General features: G+C 40.2%; 1 protein-coding gene across 4 annotated transcripts in view; it reads left to right on the top strand.

Annotated features, from left to right (window-relative positions):
• The first annotated feature begins 324 nt into the window (after window positions 1-324).
• Window positions 325-27,126, top strand: part of LOC117425300 (core-binding factor subunit beta-like) — a 30,333-nt gene continuing 3,531 nt past the window's right edge. The window contains exons 1-6 of one of the 4 annotated variants that reach the window (XM_034042121.3): window positions 330-938; window positions 1,660-1,746; window positions 5,066-5,182; window positions 21,336-21,452; window positions 23,130-23,225; window positions 23,982-24,031. In XM_034042121.3, coding sequence (XP_033898012.1) covers window positions 861-938; window positions 1,660-1,746; window positions 5,066-5,182; window positions 21,336-21,452; window positions 23,130-23,225; window positions 23,982-24,031 — 545 coding nt within the window. In that variant the 5' untranslated portion in view covers window positions 330-860. Of the gene's footprint in view, window positions 939-1,659; window positions 1,747-5,065; window positions 5,183-21,335; window positions 21,453-23,129; window positions 23,226-23,981; window positions 24,032-27,126 lie in introns of all 4 variants that reach the window. The other 3 variants (XM_058993880.1, XM_034042122.3, XM_058993881.1) reach the window with 3 other exon arrangements.

The following is a 27,126-nucleotide window of genomic DNA, read 5'->3' as shown; positions in this document are numbered from 1 at the left end:
TAAGCTTATGTCTTTAATGATCTTTAGGAAATCAAACACAGGGTTACGTAGAAATGTTTTAAACGCTGGAATGACGTGACAGCAGCAAACCAGGGTGCAAATGCATTTCTCCCATTCCTGTAAGTTGCCTTTTGATTCCTTCCCGATTTCATGCAGCAGTTTCATCACGCCGAGTCTCTGTTAATGTTGGGGTATGTATGTAATACGCATATGGGGTGTTTTAATGGCTGCAACTGTACGACTGCATTAAAAGCCGCGCCGCAACAATATGCACAGTTTATCCGAATAGAACGTGTATACATGTTTATTCTAGAGCTAATGCTCGCGCTCTGAACGCGCGCGTGCGCATTGTTCTCTGCTGGTCCCTCTCCACCGCGCCTGCGCAGTGTGTGGGTCGTGATGTGAGAGTTGTGAATGGGGAGGGGGTGTTGGGTGTGAGGCAGTCGAAGTTGGGAGTTAATAGAAGAGCCAGGAAATAAGTTCGAGTTTTCTTTTTTTCGCCGACGAGAGGCTGTTAAGAAAAGCGGAGCCGCTGGTTGTGTAGACGGGAGCACACGCTGAAATCCGGGGAAGACGAGTGAAGGAAGGAAACAGACTCACGTGGAGACCGAAAAGTGACGTATTACTAAACGGCTTGCAAGGAAAGGGTTGTGAGCCTTAGCGAATAATAATATACACACGGATAGCAGGGCTGCAGAGATACACTGCCGTGCAGATCACTCTCTCAGTCACACACACACACACACTAGCAAATACCTGCACACAACCGGAGGGGAGAGCGAGGGAAAGCCAGATCGGATCCTCGGCTAGGAGTGCGGTTGCTTTTTCTTTTAAACACGACAGAAGAAAGGTTACGGAAGATGCCACGGGTCGTCCCCGATCAAAGAAGCAAATTTGAGAACGAGGAGTTCTTCAGAAAATTGAGCAGAGAGTGCGAGGTGAGCCAATTGCTGTCGTCTCGATCGGGAAGCGGGGCGAGTTGGATGAGATGCGGGGGTTACGCAAGCAGGGCATACCGCTGGTTAACTGGGAATGGGAGGGTAGAGACCCAGTGTTCACGAGAAGGAAGGGAACAAGATAGTTCTCGGGGTTTGCATTCAAAAGGCATGCTAGGTGATCGCTGTTTTTTTGTTAAGTTAACTTCCTGTTCTGTTCAGAGTTCTTCACTAATGCAGAATAATGAATGCAGCCTGCTTTTTTTTCTGAGAATAGGGGATCGTTGACTTACATTTGTTGGTAGTGTATTGTAATGGTGTAACTCATGTCTGCAAAAGCACACAAGCAAAACTCCGTCAAAAAGTACACCGCCCTATCACTGCTTTAACTAGTTAAGTGTACAGGTGTTGGAAATGTACTGGTGGTGAAGTAATGCACGGACAATAAGACGTTCTTTTATATTGTGTGTGTTATAATATGTCATGGTATGTTTTCAAGCACCACTTAATCAAAAAGTCTTGACTGATTTGTGAAACGCTGTTTAATAAGAAGTCTGAAGGTTGGAATGTGTGTGCGTGAAACTGAAGTGAAGTTGATGGCAAGCACTATATTACCCACGAACATGCCTGATATATGATGATAATATATTATATTCATAAAACATTCATATTTCAAACACCGTTCTGTGTATACATGTTTGTATTATTATTATTATTATTACAGATCAAATATACGGGATTCAGAGATCGCCCACACGAAGAGAGGCAAGCTAGGTTTCAGAATGCATGTCGGGAGGGCCGTTCAGAGATAGTAAGTATCCTCTTCAAGCGGCGCCTGTGTGTGAGTTTGTTACTGCTATTCAGTGCTGCATTCATGTTTTTGATGAATAGGTCACTAACAACACCCGGAACTACAGAATGCTGTTTTCATCGCGTAGCGTGTCTGTTAAGTAACTTCCTACAATTCTGTAACAAAAGGGGCGCTCACAATATTGAATACTGTTGGCGTGAACAAGGCTCATAGTTTGAGGTTCGTGTTGTTTAAAAGCTCTTGAAATATATTGAATGTGTCGTACAGTACATTGGTAAAATGAAATAGCCGTTACTAGCACTTTTTTCACTTTCATCATCGCTGGTAAATTATAGCGTGTCCAGGTTTTTGTGAAGGTATATTGACACAGATCTGGGTTAATTATATGTGCATCAGTGTGATGAGCATGCAAAACATTGTCAGCCAGTCTCTCTCTCTTGTTCAAATGTCTACTACTTAGGAAAAAGTTGAAACAAAGATTGGACAAGACTATGGTAAGAATCACTATGTCCAGAAAGTTATTACCTCACGCTGTTTGTTCAAACGCTTCAATCAGGATGTGTTTGGTGCGTAACTCCACTAAAAAGTCTAGTGGTGCAAAAGTACTGATCCGCGCAAAAAGAAATACAACGTAACGTTGTTCTAGTTAATTCATATTTATTACTTCAAAACAGAGAACAAAAATAAGACATGTTTCGACTCACAAAAAGCCGTCCTCGACGTTTAAAAGAAAGCAAACAATCACCACTCTTAATATAGTTGTCTACATGATTGGATACTGGTGTGTCCAATTAACAATCATATCATTTCAGGAACAAACACAATTGATCACAGCAATGGTTCAAAACGTCAGTGTATTATATATTTCACATTAGTCAACCCAAAAAGGAAGTTCAATCAAACTCTTCATTCATACCGTCAGGTGTCATTGTGTTTAGGGTTTGTATCCAGAAAGATTCCCGTTGTAAGAGTTTCTTATTAATATCACCACCTCTTCTACCTACTAATCCTTTTTCATACCCACACATCTTAAGGAATCTATATTGTGTTTAAAGTCATCAAAATGTTTAGCAACCTGAGATTTTTGATCCTTAGGTGGTATTGACCTTTTGTGCTCGCTAAGACGAACTTTCAGTTGGCGAGACGTTTTACCAACACACCTGTTACCACATGGACATAAGTAAACAACGTGTGCTATTACATGTGATGCGATTTTTTTAACTGAAAATCTTTTCCCAGAAGTTGGAATTGCAAATGTTGTTGTTTTCAATATATTACTGTGCACAAAGCACATTGACATGGAAAACAGCCAGGGGGAATGGGAAAGAATGGATCTGGAGGAGTAAAATCAAGTTGCGCCCTCTTTTATAAGAAAAAAGGGGGGGGGGGGGGATTTCGAAAGGAAGCTGCCAGTTCCAAAATATGCCAATGTTTGCTAACAATAGTGTACAAGTAGACCAAATGTAGACAAAACCCACAGAAAATGTTCTCTCTTTTGGTTTTGGTTTTAAAAGATTATTTCTGTCCTCTTTTTTACTTTCAGTAAAGCTGATTGTAACTGTTTTTCAGGATAACCACAAAATCTTTGTATCATCTCATTGGCATTCCTTTCAAAATCCTCTTCCGTATCACAAATTCTCCGCACTCTGTATACTTAACGGCAGCTCTCTTTTGAGTGGAACAGGATGACAGCTGTTAGCAAGCAGGAATGTGTTTCTATCTGTAGGTTTCTTGAATAAGGTAGTATGTATTTTGACATCCTCTTTAAATAGTTACATTCAAAAAAATTAAGTTGTCTTACACTTTGTTACAGTAAATTTTCTAATTTAAGAAACTCCACAAAATAATCCAAATTTGTTTCTGTGCTATGCCAAATGAGGAAAATGCCATCTATATAGCGTCCCCAAAATAATACTTAATGTTTAAAAGGGTTGTTGTTCCATACATAGTCGTTTTCAGACTTGCCCATAAACAGATTAGCATAATTAGGTGCCATAGTTGACCCCATAGCTGTACCTTGAATGTGTAGATAGTAATTCTGTTCAAATAGAAAATCATTTTTACATAGTATCAGTTTGGCAAGTTGTATCAGATAATCACTTGGCGGATCATCCCTCTCTCTCTTAGATACAAAATATTGTAATGATTCAATACCAAGCTCATTTGGAATATTCATATAGAAGTTTGAGACGTCCAATGTAACAAACAATCTTCTGTATCTAAAGAAGAGTCCCTACATAAAAAAAAAAAAAACACTGATCTATACAGGATGCAGATTTTACACATGCAGAGGGAGAAAAGCCCAATCAAAACTTGTGCAAATTCATATCTTTGGGGGAAAAAATCAGAACACAAACTGTAGTTGTCATTTGCTACATTACGTTTAGACTTTTGCAGTTAACAAAATTAGAGTGTGTTATCATAACAGTATAGTTAAAAAGAAAATTGAAATAACAGACAGATGCCATTTAAAAATGCTCCAAAACATTACAAAGCAGTCTGTCCTCAAATGAGGACAATGGCACTTCATGGGTTAGCATTGTATTTTCTTGTGTTTGCATTGTTTTTATTTGCAGTGTTTCATGTCATCTCCAGTATGTAATTGAGATTATTGTAGATACCTTCCCTACAAAGTGCCTGCATTGCAGTGTACAAAGTGACACACCATGCTTATCGTATCTTTATATAATGTTGGCTAACTCAACAATAAATATAGACATTAGCTGGTATTCCTTTATGTAGTCTTAGGGTGAGAAAGATACTCGTACAGAACAGATCACAGCCAATAGGAGCAAGCCAGTAACAATACAGTATCTTAATTATATAATGAGTAATCACTTCCAGTGCTTTGCCGCCTCCCTGACAATGCAATGTGAAACCCAGCTAACCCAGAAGAACACTTTGTTCTGAAGCAGTCTGGTAAGAACAGAGAGCGCAGTCCAGTCCAGTCCTGGCCGTGTGCGTATAGAGAGGAGTACTTGTAAAGTACGTTAACATTTTCTGCAGATGTTCCAGCCAGGGTTTCAGATTGCTGTTATTAATGTCGGCAGAAGGACTCATTTAAAATAAAGTCTCGATTTTGATGCAGTATCATATGTCCCACGCAGCCAATTGCAAGAGTTGGTAAAATAAAATCAGATGTTTGTAACTTAATACTTGAAAAGAAAATGATGACTTTGTATTTTGCATTTGTTTTTTGTTCTGCCTAATGCTGCCTGGCTCAGGGCTCGCACACTGATGTAAAAAATGAATGACTACTGACTGCATAATTTATGTGAAGCCCAGATCCTGATCCTGTTTGTATTGATTTTTCTAAAAGGCTTTTGTGGCGACAGGAACCAATCTGTCTTTGCAGTTTTTTCCTGCAAACTTGCACGGGGAACAGAGGCAAACGCCAACCAGAGAATACGTGGATTTCGACCGGGAGACCAGCAAGGTAATTTTTTTTTTAAATAGATGTTACCCAATATCCCCAGGCTAGATTCTCAAATCCCTGTACTCCCAAAATTGTCATTAACGCAGTATTTTCAGAAAAGAAAAAAAAAAAACATGCACAATAAAGTTACCAAACAAGAATTAAACAACTGAGGCGTTTCATTTTGTAACTTGTCAAAAGATCTTTTTTTTTTTTAATTAATTTTAGAAATGCAATTTGTGTTGTTAACCCCCCCCCCCCACCACCACCACAAATAAATGTGTTAATGACTATTTGGAATAAATGACTCTAACCTCTTATCTGTTTTGTGAGGTTATCTTGGGAGATGCATTTTTTAAGAGTAATCTTTAAAAATAATGCTTAACAAATTACATTTTTGAAAAATCAACAATTTTTTTATGTGTTATATCAATCCCCAAAGTGTATGCTTGTTGACAGTTTAGGGAACTTTCTGTAATGTTTAAATTAGAGGTGTGCTGAGCGATTATTTAAATAATCAACACGAATACGATTAATAATTTCGATTAATCTGTTAATTTCGATTATTTTTTATTTGTTACGTTCTAGCGGGAGGATAGAGGTTCTAAACAATATTGCGACAATGCTGCTGCTTGTAAAATAACAATAAATAAGTACCGACACATTAGCAAAATCATGTTTCGAATAGTGTTGCGTGGGTATTATTGAAGAAATACATCTGACTTGCAATTTGATGCAAACAGGTTTTATTTATCTAACAGAGAGAACAGGGATAGTCACAGGATACCAGAAGACGTATGTGTGTGGTTTTTTTTTTTAAAACACAAAACAAAAAAACTCATCTTCATTTTTTTCTACATAGCCTAAGTTTTTTTTTTTGTCATCTTTTACTAATATATCGCCTTCACTCTCTCAACCAAATCAGTAATATCGATGTGTTGTTCAGTATTCCTGCCTAGATCAGACCGAGTGAACAGCTGATCGGAATTATTATTTGAGAACGCACCTGGCGTGAATGTAGCTGCTAATATACCGTATGCATATATTAAGGCGATTACTCGAATACCAAAAAGATCGTCGAGTATTAAAATAATCGCCATGACTCGAGTAACTCGATTAATTATCCCAGCTCTAGTTTAAATGTAAGGGTGTGCAGAAACTCAGACTCGGAATTGCCTTTAAGAAGTATTAAAAAATCCATTCATTGATGTGCTGATTTCAAAAAAATTGAGTACCAATCAATGGCACTGCACTTATGCACTTGAGTGTTTCAACAGCCGATTGGAAGAATATTTTCTGTCATCCGGGGCTCTGCCTTACTGTCATACCGAAGCCGTAAACAGACATCAATGAATGGATATCAAGGCATCAATGAATGGGTTTACTCAATACCTGCCGATAAAGGCAATTCTGAGTGTCTGCACACCCCTGGATAAAACTGTATGTGATGTTGAGGCTTCCCGTAGCTGATAAAGGCAATTCTGAGTGTCTGCACACCCCTGGATCCAGTAGCTGATAAAGGTCTTCTGCAGCAGCCAGTGCAATGTTCTGTTTATGAACGTATCCGGTGCTTCAGCAGACGAGCAGGGCGTCTTGGGAGTTTCTTTCTTTTATTTCTTCGGAGCGAGATTGTAGTTGACTGCAGGAGAGCAGCAGAACTTGGCCAGGGTTTCCAGAGTGCGGCTTGTTAAAATGCTCAGAGTCGGAGGAGGAGGATTGAAGAACGAATCAATGGACCTTTGCCCTGAAGCTAACCAATTATCTCAGCCTATTAATTATTTAGAAGATTACTACTGTAAATGTCAGAGTATAACGCAGTCCATGGATTAACCGGTGCATTTAAAGGGGATCATATGGTAATGATAACGGGGAATTCTCAAGCGGACACATTTTAAAAGATTTGAATACCTATCGTATTTGGAGTGAACGTTTGGCATTTATGTATATAAGAACAACATTTTCTATTCAGTGCGGCACCTGAACATATATCACACTTTTATATTAGATACAGAGAGATATACATAGAAAAAAAGTATCTTTCTGGAAACCTGTTTTTGATACTTTTTGAAAAAATTAAGAAAAAACAATCGTGTGTATACCCTTATTGGACCTGAACATCTACAACATATACAATGTTTAGGTATATCTTGAGAGCTTTTGCAAAACAATGGTTTTGGAGGAGCGGTGCTCATAATGAATCGTCTGTGTGTATGGACTTCAGTAAAGCAAAAATATCATATCTTCTTTGGTGTTTAGTAGTTGAAATTGGTTTGTACCATGCTCACTTGAGATGTGGTGTGCTCTGCAAGAACTGTAGAAAACATGTCCAACTCTCCTCTTTCCCATCTGTTATATTTAGAACACAACAACTTGGCAGCTTTTGTCTACATTAGTATTATCTGAAAGGAGCGTAGAAATGGCCTCCAAATGTGCCCCAATAGTATAAGTTAAGTATAGGGTCACAGTGTCACAAAGGGCTAATGCAGGCCAGCTGCGTTAGTGGTAGGGTTTCCTGGAGAAGCTGTATTAACCCTATCCATGCCTCCCGTTCAGGACTAGCTCTGATCCAGTCTCGGTGCCTTCCGTTCAGGGCTGGCTCTGATCCAGTCTGGTCCAGGGTGTCCTTGGCTCACCGCACACCAGCGACCCCTGTGGGCTGGCAGGGGCGCCTGCGGGCATGCCTGTAAGCTGCCCAGAGCTGTATTGTCCACCGACGCTGTAGCTCTGAGGTGGCTGCAGGGTGAGCCTGCAGCGTGTAAAGAAGGGGGCAACTGATGGCACACGCTTCAGAAGCCAAGTTCATCTTCGCCCCTCCCGAGACAGTGCAGGGGTGGTTGGGGTGAGCTGAGCCTAAAAATAATTGGACATTCTAAATTGGGAGAAAATAATAAAATAATTGGCGACTACTAAAATTAAAATAAATAAAATAAAAAATAGGTGGTGGTGATGATGGATTCAGAAGCTGCCCGGTGCAGACAGCTTTGTAATGAGTAGTATCTGTGGTTGTCATTATTGCACCTCACGCAAAGTAATCAGTCAGGGTCATTTCTAAGTATATGTGAGATTCAGTCAGTTACTGATCTGCAGTATGATTAGTGACCGCCAGGAATTTAAGAGGTGTCAAAAATAAGTGTGAACACCAGGGGAGTGCTGGCGTGATTTAGGAACAATAACTCCACTCTACACAACGTGGTGCAGTCATGCCTATGCCCCTATATCATCATTGTGTAACTTTTCTATAGTTTTTATTTATTTATTTTTTTTCATAGAAGACACTGAAACTGTTTGATTAGTTATAGTACGGCTGTCTTTTTGCTGAGTTGCTAATAGTTAAACTTTGATTACTTGAGGGTTGATCTGGACTTGATAACCCACAATCTCTTTTTCTTGATATAACATATTTCCAATACACTTTTCTGAAAACTGAAATGTGTAACATTCATAAGTAACCCTAACTTTAACAGAAGACCTGAGCAGCTTTAATGGCTAGTGTGTGCTCTGAAAATACAGCCCGACTCCAGTCTGAGTGTTAAATTGGTAGCATAAAAAGTAGTTAAGTGGTGACAGGGGATTATGTTGGGTAATAGGGATCTAAATGCCTGTTTTGGCTGGGATAAATGGTTTGGCTTATGTTAATTGCAGGGAGCGTGTCCCATTTACAGTAATGGGCTCTGTTTTCATTCTGTGAGTTCCATATGTGAGCCTGTTACAGGAATCTGAACAGGCTCTATATTTATTCCACTGTTGCGTTCTGATCATGCTTCTTCATGTGTTTATCTTGTGCTTGCTTGCAGAGTTCTTACTGACATTTTCGTTATGAAACTGGTTTACTGTGTATCCCCTTCAGTCACTACGTGTATAATTGTACCATGTCAAATTTCCTATCTATGTATGTATTTCATCATGAATATATGTGTTTTTTTTTCAAAATTATGTCCGGCTTCAAATCCATAGAGTTCACACAAAATGTTTTTTAAAATTTCAAAAAATGTTAATAAAAAATTGCGACTGACAGGGATATATTTCCAATTTTTTAAAATATAATTTACAAAAGCTGTGGGTGTTGAAATCCATCTGAATCTAAATGATACCCACTTTCCTCACCCCCTCCTTTTTAAACAGCGTACCAGCCAAGCAGGGATAAGACCCCCATTGCATAGCGTTTTGATCCGTTTCTGGTTTCAGTATAAGTTTAATAAGACACACCTGAGCTTGTTATCTATACTCTGTGGCTAATCAAGCTCGTAGTGAAACTGCTGTGCAATAGGAGTCTTTATTTCCATCCCTAGCCAGGAACCATGGGAATGTCACTGAGGCATGTTGAGAGTGATCTATATTTCACAATGTATAGGGGTGCCATGAAGTGAGTTGTATTATATGTGCAAGTAAAATGTACGCATGCCTTCTGAAGCCAGTCAGATTCCTAGATGTGTCAGGAGATGGTAGAATCAGTTTTTAAATCGGCCGGTATATGGAAGAACACTTTACTATTGCCTCAGTCCCATGCCTCTATTGAATCACTGGTAAATAACACAGCAGGCCTGTGGGAATACTCTCTAGATGGTTTTTAATAATGCGAGAGCAAGGACAGGTGAGTCAGGTGAATAATGCTGAATTTGTTGCACTTGTAAAGTGCCATTTCTCCCCTGGGAGTCCATTCACAAATGGAGTTGACGCTGTTTAAGTATTGCAGCTGTCAAACTAGATCTCTTGCCATTCTTGGTGCCAGTACCATTATACTGTATAGAAGTACTCTGCACAGGGAGACACGCAGTATGTTGGTAACATACGTGTAGTTTAGGGATTTGTAAGATGATGTATGTACCTCACATACATGACTATAACATGATTTCTATCCGGCATTGCCTCTTGTAATTGTAGTAGGTTTAACATGTTTATAGATTGCAGATAACAGCTTATAACGGATCCCTAAATTAAAGCGGTACCCGTGTGTGTGTGTGCGCTCTAATAAAATGTATAGCCTTTACATTACATTACATGTTGTAGCAAAACATTTGTGTTGCCATACACTGGTATTATTTCTAATAATATAGCATCAAGGATAATCACATAGCGCTTAATAGAATAAACGATAGCGTGTTATGGACTGTATCACTGATCCATGATCTCGGGTGTTACAGGGATATAGTGGAGTGTATTTACAGCCCCATTTTTCATCAGCAATGCAACACTGTTACAAAACACATGTGTTTTGTCTCTGCTGAGTGGACAGGTTTGCTCATCTTCTAGATTACGATCCTGATGGCAGCGTTTTATATTGATTTTTTTTTATTTATTTTTTTTATATAGATTTTTGTTTTCTTTTTTTGGGACGGAGCTGAGAAAATGACATTTCTTAATGCTAAACCCCCCGAACAGCCAGATCAATATCCAGGATGACGTGGAGCCCACAGTCAGATTGATTGTAAAATGAGATCTGAAGCAAGCAGAAAATGCAGCTCCTATTACTCTCTTTCTTTGATTGAGACTCATTTGCTAGTGTTATTGTTCAAGGCAGCAGTTTCAGTATTCCCCATAGGGGAGAATGACATCTATGTGTAAAGTAAATTATTGTACAGTATATACCTGCTAAAGTAACATGACCCGTTCAAATACAGCACCAGTTTACATACACAGTATGTAAATATTCACCTGTGTTTTGTGCAGATCAGTTTACAAATAGCCATTGTACTGTATCCATTAAATATACAGAAAGTAGAGATGGAAAATTTAAATGCATCAGCTCTAAAGAAGTGGTTAAACGTTGAATAATATGCTAGACATATAACCGGTCACGTGACAAATTTCACCAAACTCGTACTTTTTAATGTATTAATTTTAGTAATTTAACCTCATATGGAATAGTGAGTCTGTCACGTATCTGTCTGCTCTAGTGCCACAGTAAGGGCAGATATTATAAAAAGGAAGAGGTTTGGCAATTGCCTCCAAGTAGCTTTTCTAATTGGTGCAACAGAAAGATTGACACTGGGGCGGGTGTTATTCTTGGGCGATCTGGCGCTTCATTGGTGCACTTTGTTTTCATGCTGTAGTAGGCGTGGTATGGCATCCAGTCCATGGGGTAAGAAAGTTAGTGACAAGTGTTTTTTTTCTGATGTTTGCTATATATTTTTAATAGGAAGTCACTTTGGAAGTATTTTGAGGAATCGGACGAGAGAACCGTGGTATGTAAATAACTATGCCAAACAAAGTTGTCATACCACAAAAACAAGTTTAGTGCTTCGCAATTTGAAATGAAAACATTCAGAAATTACTGTGGATGGAGTTACTGATGACAGTAAAAATCAAACATCGATAATAAACAGAACGCTGCAGATGGCGACGGGCATTTATTTAGCCTTTACATCCCTATGAAGATGTATAACACGATTTTAAAAGGAAGTTTTTCTTTCAATATTAATTCAGAGAACACATGTGTAAATAATTTATGTATAGGCTTTAATTTACCAGTACACTTTTACATAAATCATTTGGTTTAAATATATATATATATATATGTTTGTGGCACTGATCCCTGAACAGTAGTGTTACTCTAACCATGTATTGGAATCTGTGCATTTGATCGCTAGATTTATTATTATTAGTGGTAGTAGTATTTGTTCTTTGAATATAATATAATGTAAAAAAAAGGTTTAGTTTATTCAGTTTGTGCCCACAGGGCCAGCACAGGTGTATGTCACTAGCACAGTAAAAATACAAAGAGAGATTTTTACTAAGATAAAAAATAATATAAATGCTTTTAAAAAGACCAAATTCCCATTGGCTTGTTTTTTTATTGATTTTTTTAGTATTACATGCAGGACAGCCGCTGTGAGATCGTTACCTTTATTAAAAATGTGCACGGATTAATCTATCTGTTAATCAACTAATGCCCATAAATTAACCAATCAAGAATCTGAATCGAGTGACAGCCCTAATGTCAATATATACTTTGGTGTGTACGTGGTTTTTCTTCTTTTTTTAATTTTTCTTACTTTGTAGTTGAGTCTTTGCGATGTTAAAACGTTATTTGCTTATTTAGGGTTTCTTTGCTTAGAAAATACTAACCAGGTCTGTCAGTATACATCATAATGCAGGGTTAGAAACTAACAATATTGTGCAATTAAAAATGTTCGATTTGCATGGCATATCCAGTGTCTCCTCTCAACAGCACAGAATCGCTGTTAAACTCTCAGCTGAGAACCGGTTTCTGTTTAACCAGTGCAGTCCGCCTCCGGGCTGTAAAACTACAAACTGCATCGGAATTGATTTCTAGTGTACTATTTTCAAATATTCATTGGGCGTATTTGGAGTGGGGGCTTTGGCCTTGTGCAGACAGAAATTGTCCAATCAATTTTGTACTAACCAAAAAAAATAAATTAAACAAAGTTCCAGTTGCTGACTCTGTCATGCTTTGTGGGGGGTGGTGGAGTATCTCTACTAAAGCATTTAAACCGCTGATCATTAGCTGGTTTTGTGACAAGATCAGTATCGTGTTACTGAGGCTTTTCAGTGTAGAAGCTGAAGTGTCTTAGCATTGTAATGTCTACCTCGAGCGTTCATTTCATGTTGTTCTCCGTTACCGCCAGCCACCTTTATCGTCAGGATGACTCTATGAAGGCAAACTAAGCGAGTGATGTGTTTATGGTTGATTAAGGGCTGTGCTCCGCACACGAGACGCTTCATTTCCTTTGTGTCACGCCAGGTGCTCTGCAGCAGGGTGGACAATAGCAGCCAGGAGAGCCTGAAAGCCGCCCTTTGATTAAACAAGTCTGTTTCCGCTCACCTGTGCTGTAATTACCAGGAAAGAAAGATAATAAGCCAAAGGCGGCTGTTAATCTTGTTAAAAGTAAAAAAAAAAAAAGAAAAAACTTACTGTCCAATCCGCCTGATTTGATTGAATAAATTAGTAGATCTCCTGTCATCACCCACAGGTTCTGAAACGAATACAACTACAGTATTTTAATGTTGCAACAAAACAACTTGGCTCAAGTAATAGAAGAGTTCCCCTGCAGCCGTCATTAGGCTGGTTCAGGCTGGCAGTAGGCTAGTCTAGTCTACAGTATATTTACTAATGTGTTTGACTACATAGTGTTGTCTCAGGTAGGGCAGTCTCATGATAATTGGTGGGCCTGTGGAAGCTGCCTGTTAAGTTGTTTCTTTACTTGAAAGTATGTTTTTAGTTTTGCAGTGAAAAGCTTGGAAACCCCTTCCTGGTGTGCTGGATTATATAATCGGCACTGCTTTAACATTCTTGGAACAGGAGGATTTTATGTGTGTTTCTTTTTAAATCCTGATCCCCAAACTGTGTGTATTTCTATACTGTAGGTTTGGCTTTAACACAAAAAAATATCGGAGAGATCTGATAGTTTGGGATCTGCAGAAGAAGCTTAAGCAAAAGCCTTACTTATTATAGAGAATGGATATCACAAAGCTTCTAGAATGCTTTAAGATTACATAACGCTTTTAGTTCAACCCGTTTAAATATCTTTACTATGACTTTCGGCTACATAGGGTGCTGATATTCCCTGCTGTTCAGAGAACTGCGATCAGACTTGCTGCTTTCTGTTGCCTATTGCAGGCTGTTTAGGAGAGCAGTACTAGAGCATGAACAGAAGACAAATGGCAAGGTGTCCCAGGTTTGGGTGGGGAAAGAAAGATCCCTGATTCCCGAGTGCAGTAAAGGGGATAATTGCATAGATGAATCACTCACTTAAAAATTCCTTTGATCTGAACAATTCCCATCCAGTAGGAGTCGGCAAACAGGAAATTGTAAACCTTCAGGAGTGTTTAGCCTATTTTAAGCTATATTGTAAACCTTCAGGAGTGTTTAGCCTATTTTAAGCTATATTGTAAACCTTCAGGAGTGTTTAGCCTATTTTAAGCTATATTGTAAACCTTCAGGAGTGTTTAGCCTATTTTAAGCTATACTGTAAACCTTCAGGAGTGTTTAGCCTATTTTAAGCTATATTGTAAACCTTCAGGAGTGTTTAGCCTATTTTAAGCTATATTGTAAACCTTCAGGAGTGTTTAGCCTATTTTAAGCTATATTGTAAACCTTCAGGAGTGTTTAGCCTATTTTAAGCTATATTGTAAACCTTCAGGAGTGTTTAGCCTATTTTAAGCTATATTGTAAACCTTCAGGAGTATTAAGCCTATTTTAAGCTATATTGTAAACCTTCAGGAGTGTTTAGCCTATTTTAAGCTCACCACCCCCACCCCCTCGTGCAGGCGTTCTGCTGACCAGCGTGTGGATTGCATTGTGCACAGCTGCTGATTCAGGGACGGGTGGGAGGCATGGTCAGGGATAGCTGGAGTCATTGTAGCAGGCAGACACGAGTGTGTTTGTGTGTGTGTGTGTGTGTGTGTGGAAGAATGGTCATAGTCACAGTGCTCAGTCAGGGCAGATGAGTCAGTGCTGATCCGATACGGCTGGAATGTGGTGGAGCACAGCATTGCTTTAAGAACATGTTGAATAATACAACCTTCCTCCAGGGAGACTGCTCGTGTGGGGGTCCTGTGTCTGTCACCATGGGGATTGTGGTGTCTGGTGTCACAGTCTGCTGATTCACAAGCGCGTGGGAGGCTGATGCAGCAGATCCCTTTACAAGGGGTTACACACAGAGGAAATGAAACAGCCCAGTTACACTTTGCTTTTGCCAAACTCTCATATACAGAGAGAGCCTCTGAGGATGTGAACAACATGCGCAGCACAGCCAAACCGAATGGATTTGCTATCCTTTGTTCAGTTGTTTTCTAAAGAACAAAAGTGCTTTGCAGTTGTACTACAATGTCTTCATTGATCAGCTGTGCCTAAAACAGTAGATCACATGACGGTGATAACGTATTAATCATCCTCACCGTCCTGCATCATCCAAATCTAAAGCCATGGTGATCAATAATCACTTAACTCTTGCATATCTACTTAGAGGTGCAGGCCTGGATTCGGACCATTTGGTGGGGCAGTGTTGCGCACATGCTGTAGTTCACCATATTGTCATACAGTAGAGTGCAACATTTATCAGCCCACCTTGCCAAAGAGCTCCAGGGTTGCTTTATAGCATGTCCACACCAGGATCCAGCGTTGCGATTGTATCATACAGATATATAATCAGTACCAGTAACAGTTCAAGTTGAAGATCGTGGTTGCAACAGAGGTTGCGTTCTGTGAACTCGGGGCTTGTGGGAGGGAGGGGAGCGAGGCTGCTTTCACTGCAAAGAAGGAAGCCTGTGGTTTAACGGTTTCTGTAGTCGTTTGTCCTTCCCGCTTGAGTTGAAAGCTCTCTCTTCTGTTACGCGGATGCAGGAAATTGTACCAGCATGGCCAATTCTGTGCCCGGCCTGCCCCTCTGAGCCCGCAGGCTGCGCTGTGCAACCGTGGAGCCTCACTGGCAACAGCTGGGCTGGAATGATCACCTTGTCCTGCAGTGTTTCAGTGTCAATACCACAGCACAGACTTGTGGGGCTTGCAGAGGAAAAGCAAGCAAGCAAGCAGTCAGGTGATGTTTGTGCTGCTCTGACTGATCTAGCACAGGAAGACCAAAGCTGTGAGTTTTAAATGGGGCTCCCGTCTGATGCCTGGTGTAATAAAAAAAAATATATATATATATCAAATAAATAAATACATGAGAGCAATGAAAAAAGACACCTAGTCCAGTTAAAGGAATATCAAATAAACCAGTGTGCAAATCCTAAATTGGGACTGCATGATAATACAAATATTTATGTTTGATATTTTTGGAACAGAGTGTTTGATGAGGGAACATGGTTTGAATGTCATTGAACATGTAGAAACATATGCAGACCAGTTTCACAAAGCACTGCCAAACTTTAGTAGAAATGCGCAAGTCTATATGAATAAAGGAGCAATGGGTTATTTTCTTAATTTTTTTTATGGAAGTGAATTGGATTTAGCAGACTGCTTAGTGAAACTCGCCCCAGGTTATTAGGAGCTTGGTGATTTAGCAGGGAGGCTCACGCGGCACACACTTTCAACAGGAGCTGTGCGGTGGGAGTCCCTCGGAAAGAATGTATTTATTTTTATTTTGAGTACAGTAGTAACAGGATCCAGTTGTATGTTTTATTTTATTTGAAAAAAAAAATTCTAATTTTTTTTTATATATATATATATATAAATTATATATATATATATATTTTTTTTCCCAAGGGTAAAACAATCGAAACACATTCCTCTTGAAAACCCAGCTTTGGTGCAATTTCTTTGACAAGCTCTGGATCAATAAATAAAGCAGGGTGGTATTACAAGAGAGAGTCTAGCAAATTCAGTTCCAGCCGAGTTGAGTCTTGCCTGCATTCCTGTCGCGTACTGCGGGGATCGTGTTATTGCAGTGGCTGTTTACACCCAGGTACTGTGATGTACTGTGCAGACCCTTGTGTAATGCAAAGCTGCTGCTTTAGCTCTTTTACTGCATTTCTTAAAACTGCAACAAGGAAGTGTGCCACCACCGTGTCTCCAGAACAAATATAATGTATATTCTCCAAAATGATAAAGGAGTTGGGAATCCAGTGAAATGGACAGGGATCTTTCTTCTAATCGGCTGCTTACAAACTGATGAACACTGTTATCTATAAAGCAATACGAGACTGCGATTAACAAGTGTTAGTTAGCCAGATGTCTCCAGTGGACAGCGCTATAGTAACTGGCTAGCTCTGTAGCCAGTGTGATGCTATAGTCTTATTTCCATCCCTGAGTTGTAACAGCACTGTCGCAGTGCTACAAACCAAGGTCTAGAGCAGGGGTGGGCAAACCTGGTCCTGGGGGGCCGCTGTCCCTCCTGGTTTTTGTTCCATCTGTACCCTAAATTACTTAGTTATTTTGACCAATTAAGTGCTTAGTAGAAGCTTAATTGGTCCAATTAATTAATTTAGGGTACAGATGGAACAAAAACCAGGAGGGACAGCGGCCCCCCAGGACCAGGTTTGCCCACCCCTGCTCTAGACCTTGGTTTGTAGCACTGCGACAGTGCTGTTACAACTCAGGGATGGAAATAAGACTCCTATTGCTTTTATAGCTTCACATATTCCAGGTTTTCCTACGAGATTGATTAGCCACAGTATATCAAGCTCAGGTGTCTCATTATTAGACAACTAGTAAAACCAGCAGTAGATCAAACTGCTGTGCAATGGAAGTCTTATTCCCATCCCTGCGTTCTGATATAATTCAACTGATCTCTGTACCACAAGTGTCAAAAGAACAAAGAGCCGAGTGAAACTTTTTATATCCAGAGTTGTACCCATTGTGTCGGTTTCACTTCTTCTCTATTACTTCACCTATTGAAGTGAAACTGACACTGTTTGTCTCTGTCATGCTACAAACTGTCTGATTTTTTTAAATTCTAAATCAAAAGCAAATGACTGACTGACACGTAGCGGAGATCAAGGGGGGCTGAGTCACGTGGGGTTTCAGTTCTTTTAATTATTTATTTATTTTAGTTTTTCGGTTTTGTTTTTCTCTTAAAAGCCTGAGCCCATCCTGTCCGCAGCTCGTGTGAAATCTCTGCAGTGGCAGATGTTGTTTAGTTTCAATCTCATTAAAGCTGCTGCCAGCACGTTGTTTTACACACATGTGGCTGAGCACGAATGTCTTGTGAAAATGACCACATTGAAATGACTTGCTATATAAAATAAGATCACTTTCACAACCACAGCTTTCTACGCACGAGATGCAAAAGCCCAACGGGGAGGAGGGGGTGCTGCTAGTATTCTGTAATTGGGCACCTTGGCTGCTCAGCTGACATCCTGGAGGTCTTGGCAGCTGTCCAGTAGGTGTAGAGTAGCTCCAGTAGAGCCTGTCTTGAGTAGGGCCTTCCCTGCGCTGTGAGACATGAATGCCAGGCTTTCTCTCGATAAACAGATACCGCTTTCAGTGTCTCTGCAAGTCGGTCTGCAATTGCAAAGTAATACTTGGGAGATGGTGGATGGGGAGGAAGGAGAAATCGAAGACTTTGTTGAATAGTCCCAGTGTCTCTTGCTCTCTTCCCCCGTTGCAGCACAGCAATCTCTTCTCTAAAATACTCTAAAATGTGGTTATCCACAAGTCTCACTGAGCAAGCACAAGCACAAATTATCCCTCTCGTTTCTGCCAGGGAGAGATGAATAGGCCTCAATCCAAGGCAATTTTTCAGCAGCTGAAATCCTATCTCGCCTCTTCTCTGTTTTGCTGTCCCCTCCGAATTCGTCTCCAGATCCCACAGACACTGGCGCGGGGCCCGTGTCAAATTGGTAGCGGGGCCTATTCTAGCAGGGATGTTTGTCTACCAGAGGGGTGTTGTGGGAAGGAGGCTTGTTATGAATGGCACCTTGCCCTGAGGAGAAGATTGAAACACTGTAACAAGTTTTTTTTTATTTTTTTTTTTAATAAACATCTGGTTGTCTGGATTCTGTGATTCTAAACAGGAGCTAGGTCACAGAGAGAATATTCTATAATAGCTTTTAAAAATAAAAGTTCATACTTTAAATACAGGCTGCATTCGCGAAAATCGAATACGTTTAAGTAGATGTGCTGAGTTCATACCTCGATACAAGATGATTAGAAAAATCAAAAGCGACGTCGTTGTTACATCCGTCCTCTCAACCAACAGAGAACCCGAAAGGGAGAATTTCAAACATTATTCAGAGAGATGCAGGCATGTGACAGTGAGAGATCATTTAGATATTTTAGAATGACAGATGAAAGGTTTGATGATCTGTTAAGGCTTTACGCCTTAAAAAAGACTGTCACAAGTGACGTAATTCCGATTTTTCCCACAGGGTCGGAGACTCTCGACTCCGACCAGAAATGATGTCGGAGTCTGAAGTATGTACTGAAAGTTTTTTGTTCTCAAGTTTAAACTCGTCTGTAGTCAAAAGCAGTAGTCTTTACATTATTGAATTTGGTGTACTACTTAAAAGCTCTTGTGTATGTTGATGTAGCTAGAACTACATTAGTTGGTGACCTTTTCGGTTAATTCTTGATTTTTTGCCGCACCTCGTCCATGAAATGTACTAAAAATGACCGTGCCAAAATCGTAGCCTTACTCGCAGCACATGTTGCTTCTGTTTTAATTTGGTTTCTATAAATGCTTTGCATATTTTCAGCTCAGATCTGGAAAGTATTTTAGATTGCAGGCTGGCTACACAGGGAAGGTTGAGGCTGTATGAACAAGGTCCTCCCTTTGATAGGATCAGCTAAATTTGCTAAAAGGTGTATTAAAAATACATGCGCTGTCTTTCGAGACCACAAAAGTCTCTCCTTCAGGTAAAAATGGAAAGCAAAGAAAAGTCCTTTCACAGACCTTGTTCCAGATGCTGCTGAGAAATTCTTATTGTGATCCCCAAGGTAGGCAGAAATGGCGTGCTAAGAACGGGACAACCCTTGATGGCTGAATGGCCTCTTCTCCTTCTCAAACTTGTCTTGTGGTCTTGCGTAGGAGTTTCTTGGTAGCGCGATACTGTTCAAATGATTTTATTTCTTGTTTTTAAAAGGAGGTCCTTTTGCATTGGGAAAAAAAGTTATGTGCTTTAACTGGAAAGATGCTCTCTGCCCACCCCCACCCCCCTTTTAAAAGTTTACCACAGAAAATTGCCACAGGAATTTTGCAGTTTTCCCATGGTTATACTATGCATAGTTTGCCAAGTTTAATTTGCTTTTGTCTATCCGTACCTCTGTGAACTTTACCATGCTTACCTGTAGTTTGCCATGCTTTTGCTGTGCTTCAGCACACTTTGCTAGATGCTTTTACTGTGGGAAAGTTGTAGGAGAGCCACCCTGTCATTTCCCTCTTTCTCATAAGGTCTCCTCAGCGTCTGCAGCATGGCCTGTGCCTGGGCTAGCCGGTGTGTGCTGTGTAAACCATTGAGGGACTCAGTCCAGGACGACACCACCTCCACCAGCACAGCCAGCATTAGAATCACCGCAGGCCTGCAACAACCACTCGCAGGCTTTCAATATTCAACTGACATTGTGTTGGAGCTTGCTTTTTTGTTTTGTTTGAACTGTGTTTCAGTTGTGGATACAAATAGCAGTTACACAATGAAAGCAAAGTGCAGTGTGTTGTGTTTTTTTTTTTTACTTTATTTTGGAATTCAACTGCTATGTATTATTTAGTGGCTCCTTCCCAAACAAATACTTGTCAAGTTAGAAAACATGCATTAGCTGTTGTTGTCGTTGTTGTTGTCAGCTGTTTTAATAAACTCATTAGAAATACACGCAGACTTACAATTGAATGCACGGGAGAGGGGCAAATATATACAGTATAGTAGCGTATGGTGTGTCAGTAAAATGTGCTCCGAAGAGGACTATGTTACTGCTCTTATTTTACCTTGAGGAAAGCATACCCCTTCTCCTGGAATAACCCCGAAGTCTGTATCCAGACTTCAGTTGTGTATTTGTCCTTTTCATTTCCATGTCTGTGCCCTCCGGTCTCTTACTCTGAGTGGGGTTAATGTACAGGAATCCATGTTTTCCACATCACTTCATGTTTGACACATTTTTACTTATTGTATATAAAGTCAATAGTAAACATGAAATAAAACCAGATAGCAAAAAGCTTGCATTGGATTCGCACTTTGAACTCTTGCATTCCAAGTAGAAACGAATGATGCAGCTGCCGTCTGCTGCTTAGTGTTTCAGTGAGGAATGCCCTGTAATTACAATTCTGTGCTGGAAATGTATATCTTTATTAATTAGAGGCCAATCAGTTTCTTTCCATGAATATGTGCAGTGTTTATAGGCTCCTTCTGTTCCCAATTATCCACTTCAGTATTTAAGAAGTTCGTCTCTTGTACTAATTAGAGTCGCTATTCAGATTTAAACCTTACGCGGGTTAAGTGAAAGAAGTGTAAAAACTACGTCTGTCTGTCCTTTGTTTCAGTTGTTGGAGCTGGGTGGGAGGGTGGGGGTCCTCTTTAACCCTTTACTGTCCTGGGTATGTTCCCATGTTCCCATCCCTATTTTCTCAAAGTTTAATATTGGACACTGGGCAACAAAGGGTTACAATGTTTTCTCTTTAACCCATTCAGTGCTGAATTTTTTTGTCGGTGCTGAAGAATGCGAAATTAAGTTATAGAAGTCAAAAAGGAACTTTTAAACTGCGCTACATTTATTTTATTTAATACGTGGCTTCTCGATTTCTGACTGGTTCACGGACGGCATGTTTGGTGTTGGTGTGTGTTGTAGGTTCATCTCAAGGCCCCCATGATCCTGAACGGGGTGTGTGTGTTCTGGAAGGGCTGGATCGACCTGCAGAGACTGGATGGTATGGGCGTCCTAGAGTTTGATGAAGAAAGAGCACAGGTAAGGTGATACTACAGAGGGAAGTCGCATCCCCATTGGAACCTACCAGAAGCAACTACACTTACAATCTCACTGAGATCTCGTCCCACAAAGCATTTGAAACGTTTAAACCACAGCAGGTTCGATTTTTAAAAAAAAACAAAAAAACAAAACAAAAAACAAATGTAATATGTTAATGTCAGCTTTTCGTCTGTTTGTTATATAGATTTAATGACTAATCAAGTTGAGTGTACTTTCTTTTCACGGTTTGTATGATAGACCCGAAGAGTGCGTGAGAAACACCGTCAGCTTGATTAGAGCTGGCCACTGAACACTTTCAAACACACATGAAACATGCTACAGACATTCTTTTAGTTCCTGAGAGAGAGAGGGAATATAAAGGTGGGATGGATGTCTCGGGCTCCTCTAGAGAACTTTGTGACAAAACTTGGTTAGGACATTCTACTTTGAAGATCACAATCTGTTTAACATCTGTGTTGGCAAGCATAGAGTAAAATACACCCATTCTGCTTTTAATGTGTGCATCATTATAAAGGCTATGCAAGCAGTAACAGTGGCTGCATTGTGTCTCAATTATTGTGAACCTCTGGAATACAAAAATACATCTTTTAATGTGGTGTAATGCATTTTTTATGTAGTTTTAATGTGTCTTTCCATGTAATTTGAGTACTCGTGTAAACCTTTTCCCCCCCGTTAAATAAATAAATGAAAAGCTAACATACAAATTTTCCTTGAGAATGTGAGGGATTACCAACAGTAAATATAAGGAGCCCCTCTCCAACCCTTATTTCTTCTCAACTTCTAACCTCATGATTAGCTGCTGTGGGTGGAACTTGAAGAATCTGGGTCTCTTAAGAGCCATGCCTCCACTCCTGGTATCTGCACAGAGGGAGGGTTTGCTGCAGGCAGTTTGTACGCTGTGATTAACCGATGCTTCTCAACACACTGAAGATCAGGGGCCAGTTTCACAAAGCACTGTTAGCACTTAGCAGACTGCTAGCTTGCTACCTAGCTGTCTTGTTTGTACCTGTTTCAAAAAACAATATCTTGTGATTGAACGCTGAAGACTGCTACCTAGAACTGCTTTGTGAAACTAGCCCCAGGCTTGTTGGTGAACTGCTTTGTGAAACTAGCCCCAGGCTTGTTGGTGAACTGCTTTGTGAAACTAGCCCCAGGCTTGTTGGTGAACTGCTTTGTGAAACTAGCCCCCAGGCTTGTTGGTGAACTGCTTTGTGAAACTAGCCCCAGGCTTGTTGGTGAACTGCTTTGTGAAACTAGCCCCAGGCTTGTTGGTGAACTGCTTTGTGAAACTAGCCCCCAGGCTTGTTGGTGAACTGCTTTGTGAAACTAGCCCCAGGCTTGTTGGTGAACTGCTTTGTGAAACTAGCCCCAGGCTTGTTGGTGAACTGCTTTTTCCACCACAAACAATGAAGAGTTTGTTTCCATTGCAAAGTCCTATAAAAAAAAAAAGTAGTTACCAACTAGAGTAGCTATTCAAAATCAAGACACTTTTCTTAACAATATTCAGGATGCATTTTGTAAAAACAAGTAAAGGCATTTTCTTTTTTTAAAAATGGAAATACGTTAAAGTAAAGATTTCTGATGTTTTGGAGTCCTTCACGCAGAACTGATGTTTTGTCTAAAAAGCAACGTGCTCTGCCCCTTGTGTCTGAACAGCAAGAGGATACTGTAGTGCAGCAGGCCTTCGAGGAGCAGAGGAGAAGGACTCGAGACTTTGATGACAGAGACAGGTCTCATCGGGAGGACATGGAGGTAAGGGCGGGCTCTTCAATGAAAAACACAGATGGCATGCTGAGAATGTCTTCCACTTTTATCTGAGAGAATTTAGCCGTAAGGTAGAACTTAGAGGACTCAAGCAAGGCAAACCTTTTGGTTAGTGTCTTTGTCAGTATTGCATTAATCATGGCACTAGCCAAAGCATTTATGAGGACGCTAGCCAAAGCATTTATGAGGACGCTAGCCAAAGCATTTATGAGGACGCTAGCCAAAGCGTTTATTAAGACGCTAGCCAAAGCGTTTAAGTCTTAATTTATATGAAAGACTTTATTTGAGAGGCCTGCTGCTGGAAGTGTTAAGTGAATGGGAATGTTTTGTACCGTTTCAATCCACTTCAGTCAAACTGTTTGAGAGATTCTTCGCCCCTCCAGTAGTATTTCTTTGAGTGTGTGTGTGTGTGTCTTTGTGTATATTCTGTTCCTCTTTCTCAATTCAGATTTAAGCATGAACAAAGTCTGAAAGTCATAGAAGAGCAGTCAGAAATACCTTGCAATTACGCAAGAGTGTTGTGGGTTACAAATAAATGGAAGCCATCAACTTTTTTTTTTTTTTTTTAAATTCCAACCAGGTCATAAATCTGCATTTTACACCCTGCTATGCTTTCCAGTGCACGTGAACGGTAGCTTCTGCCCGGACACCAAGACTTTAGATCTTTAGTCTGTGGCAATTCATTATTCTGTGCACACCCGGGCTACAGTACCCGTTTTTAAAAATACAATTCTGTCTTTTTAGGACCTGGTTGGATCAAAAACCTGGACTGTTGATGGCTGTCAAGGATCAGGGTTGGTCTCCTGATTTTAAATATTTTACCTGCGTAGCTGGAGCTCGGCTCCGCCTCCAGCCTAATCAGATTTGTAATGCTCAGGACACTGACCTTGAGAATATTCAGTGCCCTGCTGAGAATTCACACTGTGGTTTTCAGACTGCAGATATGTCCTGCTCTGTGTTACTGTGTCAAACCTAGACAGTGGGAATGTGTTTTTTAGTCATTATTTGAATTAAAAACAAAAATGCCCATGACGGTGCAAAGTAATTTACAGCACACACATTCCTAATAAATAATAGATAATTTGCAAACACTTAATGATGGAGTCAATTCCTATAAATTCCACTGCAATAGCTGTTACTAATGCTATGGTGTTCCGCTTGAATTCATGACGAATCTTAGGCAGTTTAAAAAATAATAATAAAAAAAATGTAAATGTGTAATAACTAGAAAACATAAGCTATTCCGATGTCAATCCTATGGAATTGTATTGGAATTCCCACATGGAAGCCCAGCAGGGCCCCCTCCTTGCAGATCAATACACTGCACATTTCATCCTCTCCACACAGCTGGAGCAGATCAGCCAGCCCTTCCCGAGAGCCCTTGTGGTTTCTGAAGCTGATCGTCAGCAGTGCCCTGAGTGCGTTTTGAATATGTTTGAAAGGGCTGGATATATGTGAATTGACTTTAAATGGAGACCAGATTCTCAGCAAAAAAGGATCTCAAAGGACCCCCCCTGACCCGCCCCCCCCCCCCCGGGGAGGCGCCTACAATGGTAGTTGGGGAAACATATCAACAGCTTGGCAACACATGAATTTCATAAAATAGTTTTTTCTACTCTTTCTGTCTCTCTCTATAGATATATAATTTTCTTCTTTTTAACTTGATTGCTCCCAAATTTTCTCCCAAACCACGAAAGATTTTACTTTTAACAGTCGGTTGTATTGTTTTTAAAAAGAACAAACAAACTCTCTTCCAGCTTCTTTTGAACATTTTCAAAAGCACTTTAGTACCGAACTAGGATTGCACCCCGACGTTTTATTAGACCCTGTATCTGAATGGGTTAGACCCAGACTGGAAGCTGTTAATTCTCTGTGCAACCAAATTAATTCTGTATCTTTTAACCCTCTTAGTCCTGAATTTGTCGAGCTGAAGAAAGCAAAAATTAAATGGTAGAATTAAAAAAGGAACGCCTTTATTGAGTATGCATGAGTACGTGTTTTGTACATGCTTGTATATTTTAGTAAAGTCCAGTCAGTACTTCTAAACGGCACTAAGATAAAATGGGACCCTGAGGTCCCTCCAGGACTGAAGGGGTTAAACTCTAATCCAATATTATAGTGCTGGCCATAGCCTGCTTCTCAAATCCACACACACTCACTCAAGGAAACGTGAGGTCCCTCCAGGACTGGAAGGGTTAAACTCTAATCTAATATTATAGTGCTGGCCACAGCCCGCTTCTCAAATCCACACACACTCACTCGAGGAAACGTGATATGCTGTAGAGCAGCTCACAAGAGGGATTCAGCTCATCCAGAATAATGTCCTATTCCTCTGAGAGAATTAGGCTGCTCTTCCTCACTGTCTTTCTTACAGATAATACTGTGTAAAATGGCCAGAATTTGCTGGGTCGTGTTTGTATTTTCTCTTTGGTTAACCATGGTATAAATCTGTTCATGTTGTTTTTTGTTTAGCTCGCTGAAACGTTGTAAATATATCAATGTGATGTTACGTCTATCTAATACAAACTGTCTGATTCAAACCAAAGTATCTGATGCAAAGAAATTTCAGATGACCGTATCACGTCGATATCAGGGTCTGTGATTACATTATATTACAATAGTGTGTGTGTTTTTTTATTTTTTTAATTATTACGTTATCTGTGTATTTAGACTCTTTATGTACAAAAAAGCATTTTTAAAAAGGTAAAATAGTACAATAAAATAGATTGCTATTCCTTGCTGCGATAAAGAACCAAAATGTAAAGATAACCGACTTAAATAATCCGCAAACAGAAAAATGCTTTATGAAGATAACCTGCTGTGTAAAGCTAACACCAAGGCGCACCACTGCTCACAATGTGCCTGGTATTAATATATAATTAGGCTTGATCTTTTTGATTACGTTACCCATCTGTCAGACCTGATCTGCCCTCTATTGACTGCCCGGGATGCTGGAATTGCGTCACTCAGATCTCCTGCGTGTCGGGGGGGGGGGGGGGGGGGAGCTGCACCATCGAGTTACAGGCTCTTGATTGTGTTGGCACACAGGGTCATCCTTTAAACACAGTACACATGAGTACTGCAGCGTGACCGGGTGGGATAGCCTTACCCCAGACTCTCCACTTCCCTCCCGTACTGTTAGGAAACACCTCTCTAGGACTCTCTGTGCATTAGAAGTCATTAGAAGCTAGAAGTAGTTTTGCAGAGTGGTTTCCACACTCCCCGGATCCTATACAGCCCACCTGAATAACAAATAAATAAACAGGCAACGCTGAGCTGTGTCTTGGTCTCACCGGCACCTTTAGCACCCACACTCCCAATTCTGATTAGAATTCGGTAGGCCACTAAGTGCATTCAAGGGTCTTGATGTGATCCTACAGTGTGATCCACAGCAAAAGTACCGGGTGTGTGTGTGTGTGTGTGTGTGTGTGTCTATATATATCTATATATATATATCTATATATATATCTATATATAGATATAGATATATAGAGAGAGAGAGCATCAAAAGAAATGTATCGCTTATATTTGGATAAAATTCACTAGATGTGATCGAAAAATTACAAACTCTGTTTTAGAGCAGGTGCAGTGACTTTATTGTGCTGATTAACAATTGACTTCACAAAGATGCTGCAAAATGATCCGTCAATCTTGGGCAGGTGTTGTGACTCTTGGTCTCCCAGTTCGTGGCCTGTCATTGACAGAGTGTGTCTGGTTATACTGTCTCGCCAGGTTTAAAATTGCTTGCTGTGATCACCCAAGACGGCGAGCCACAGTACGCTGCCCTAGTCCAGCCTCCAACATGCCGATTGCATGAAGGCGCTGCTCTCTTGACAGACGTGGCATATTGTTTTTTCCTGTGATTTTCTTTATTGCTTTTATTCAAGCT

The sequence above is a fragment of the Acipenser ruthenus genome, chromosome 20, assembly GCF_902713425.1.
Source record: "Acipenser ruthenus chromosome 20, fAciRut3.2 maternal haplotype, whole genome shotgun sequence".
Lineage (NCBI taxonomy): Eukaryota > Metazoa > Chordata > Actinopteri > Acipenseriformes > Acipenseridae > Acipenser > Acipenser ruthenus.
Note: the sequence above shows the minus strand (reverse complement) of the source record. Positions and strands in the feature narration are given on the sequence as shown.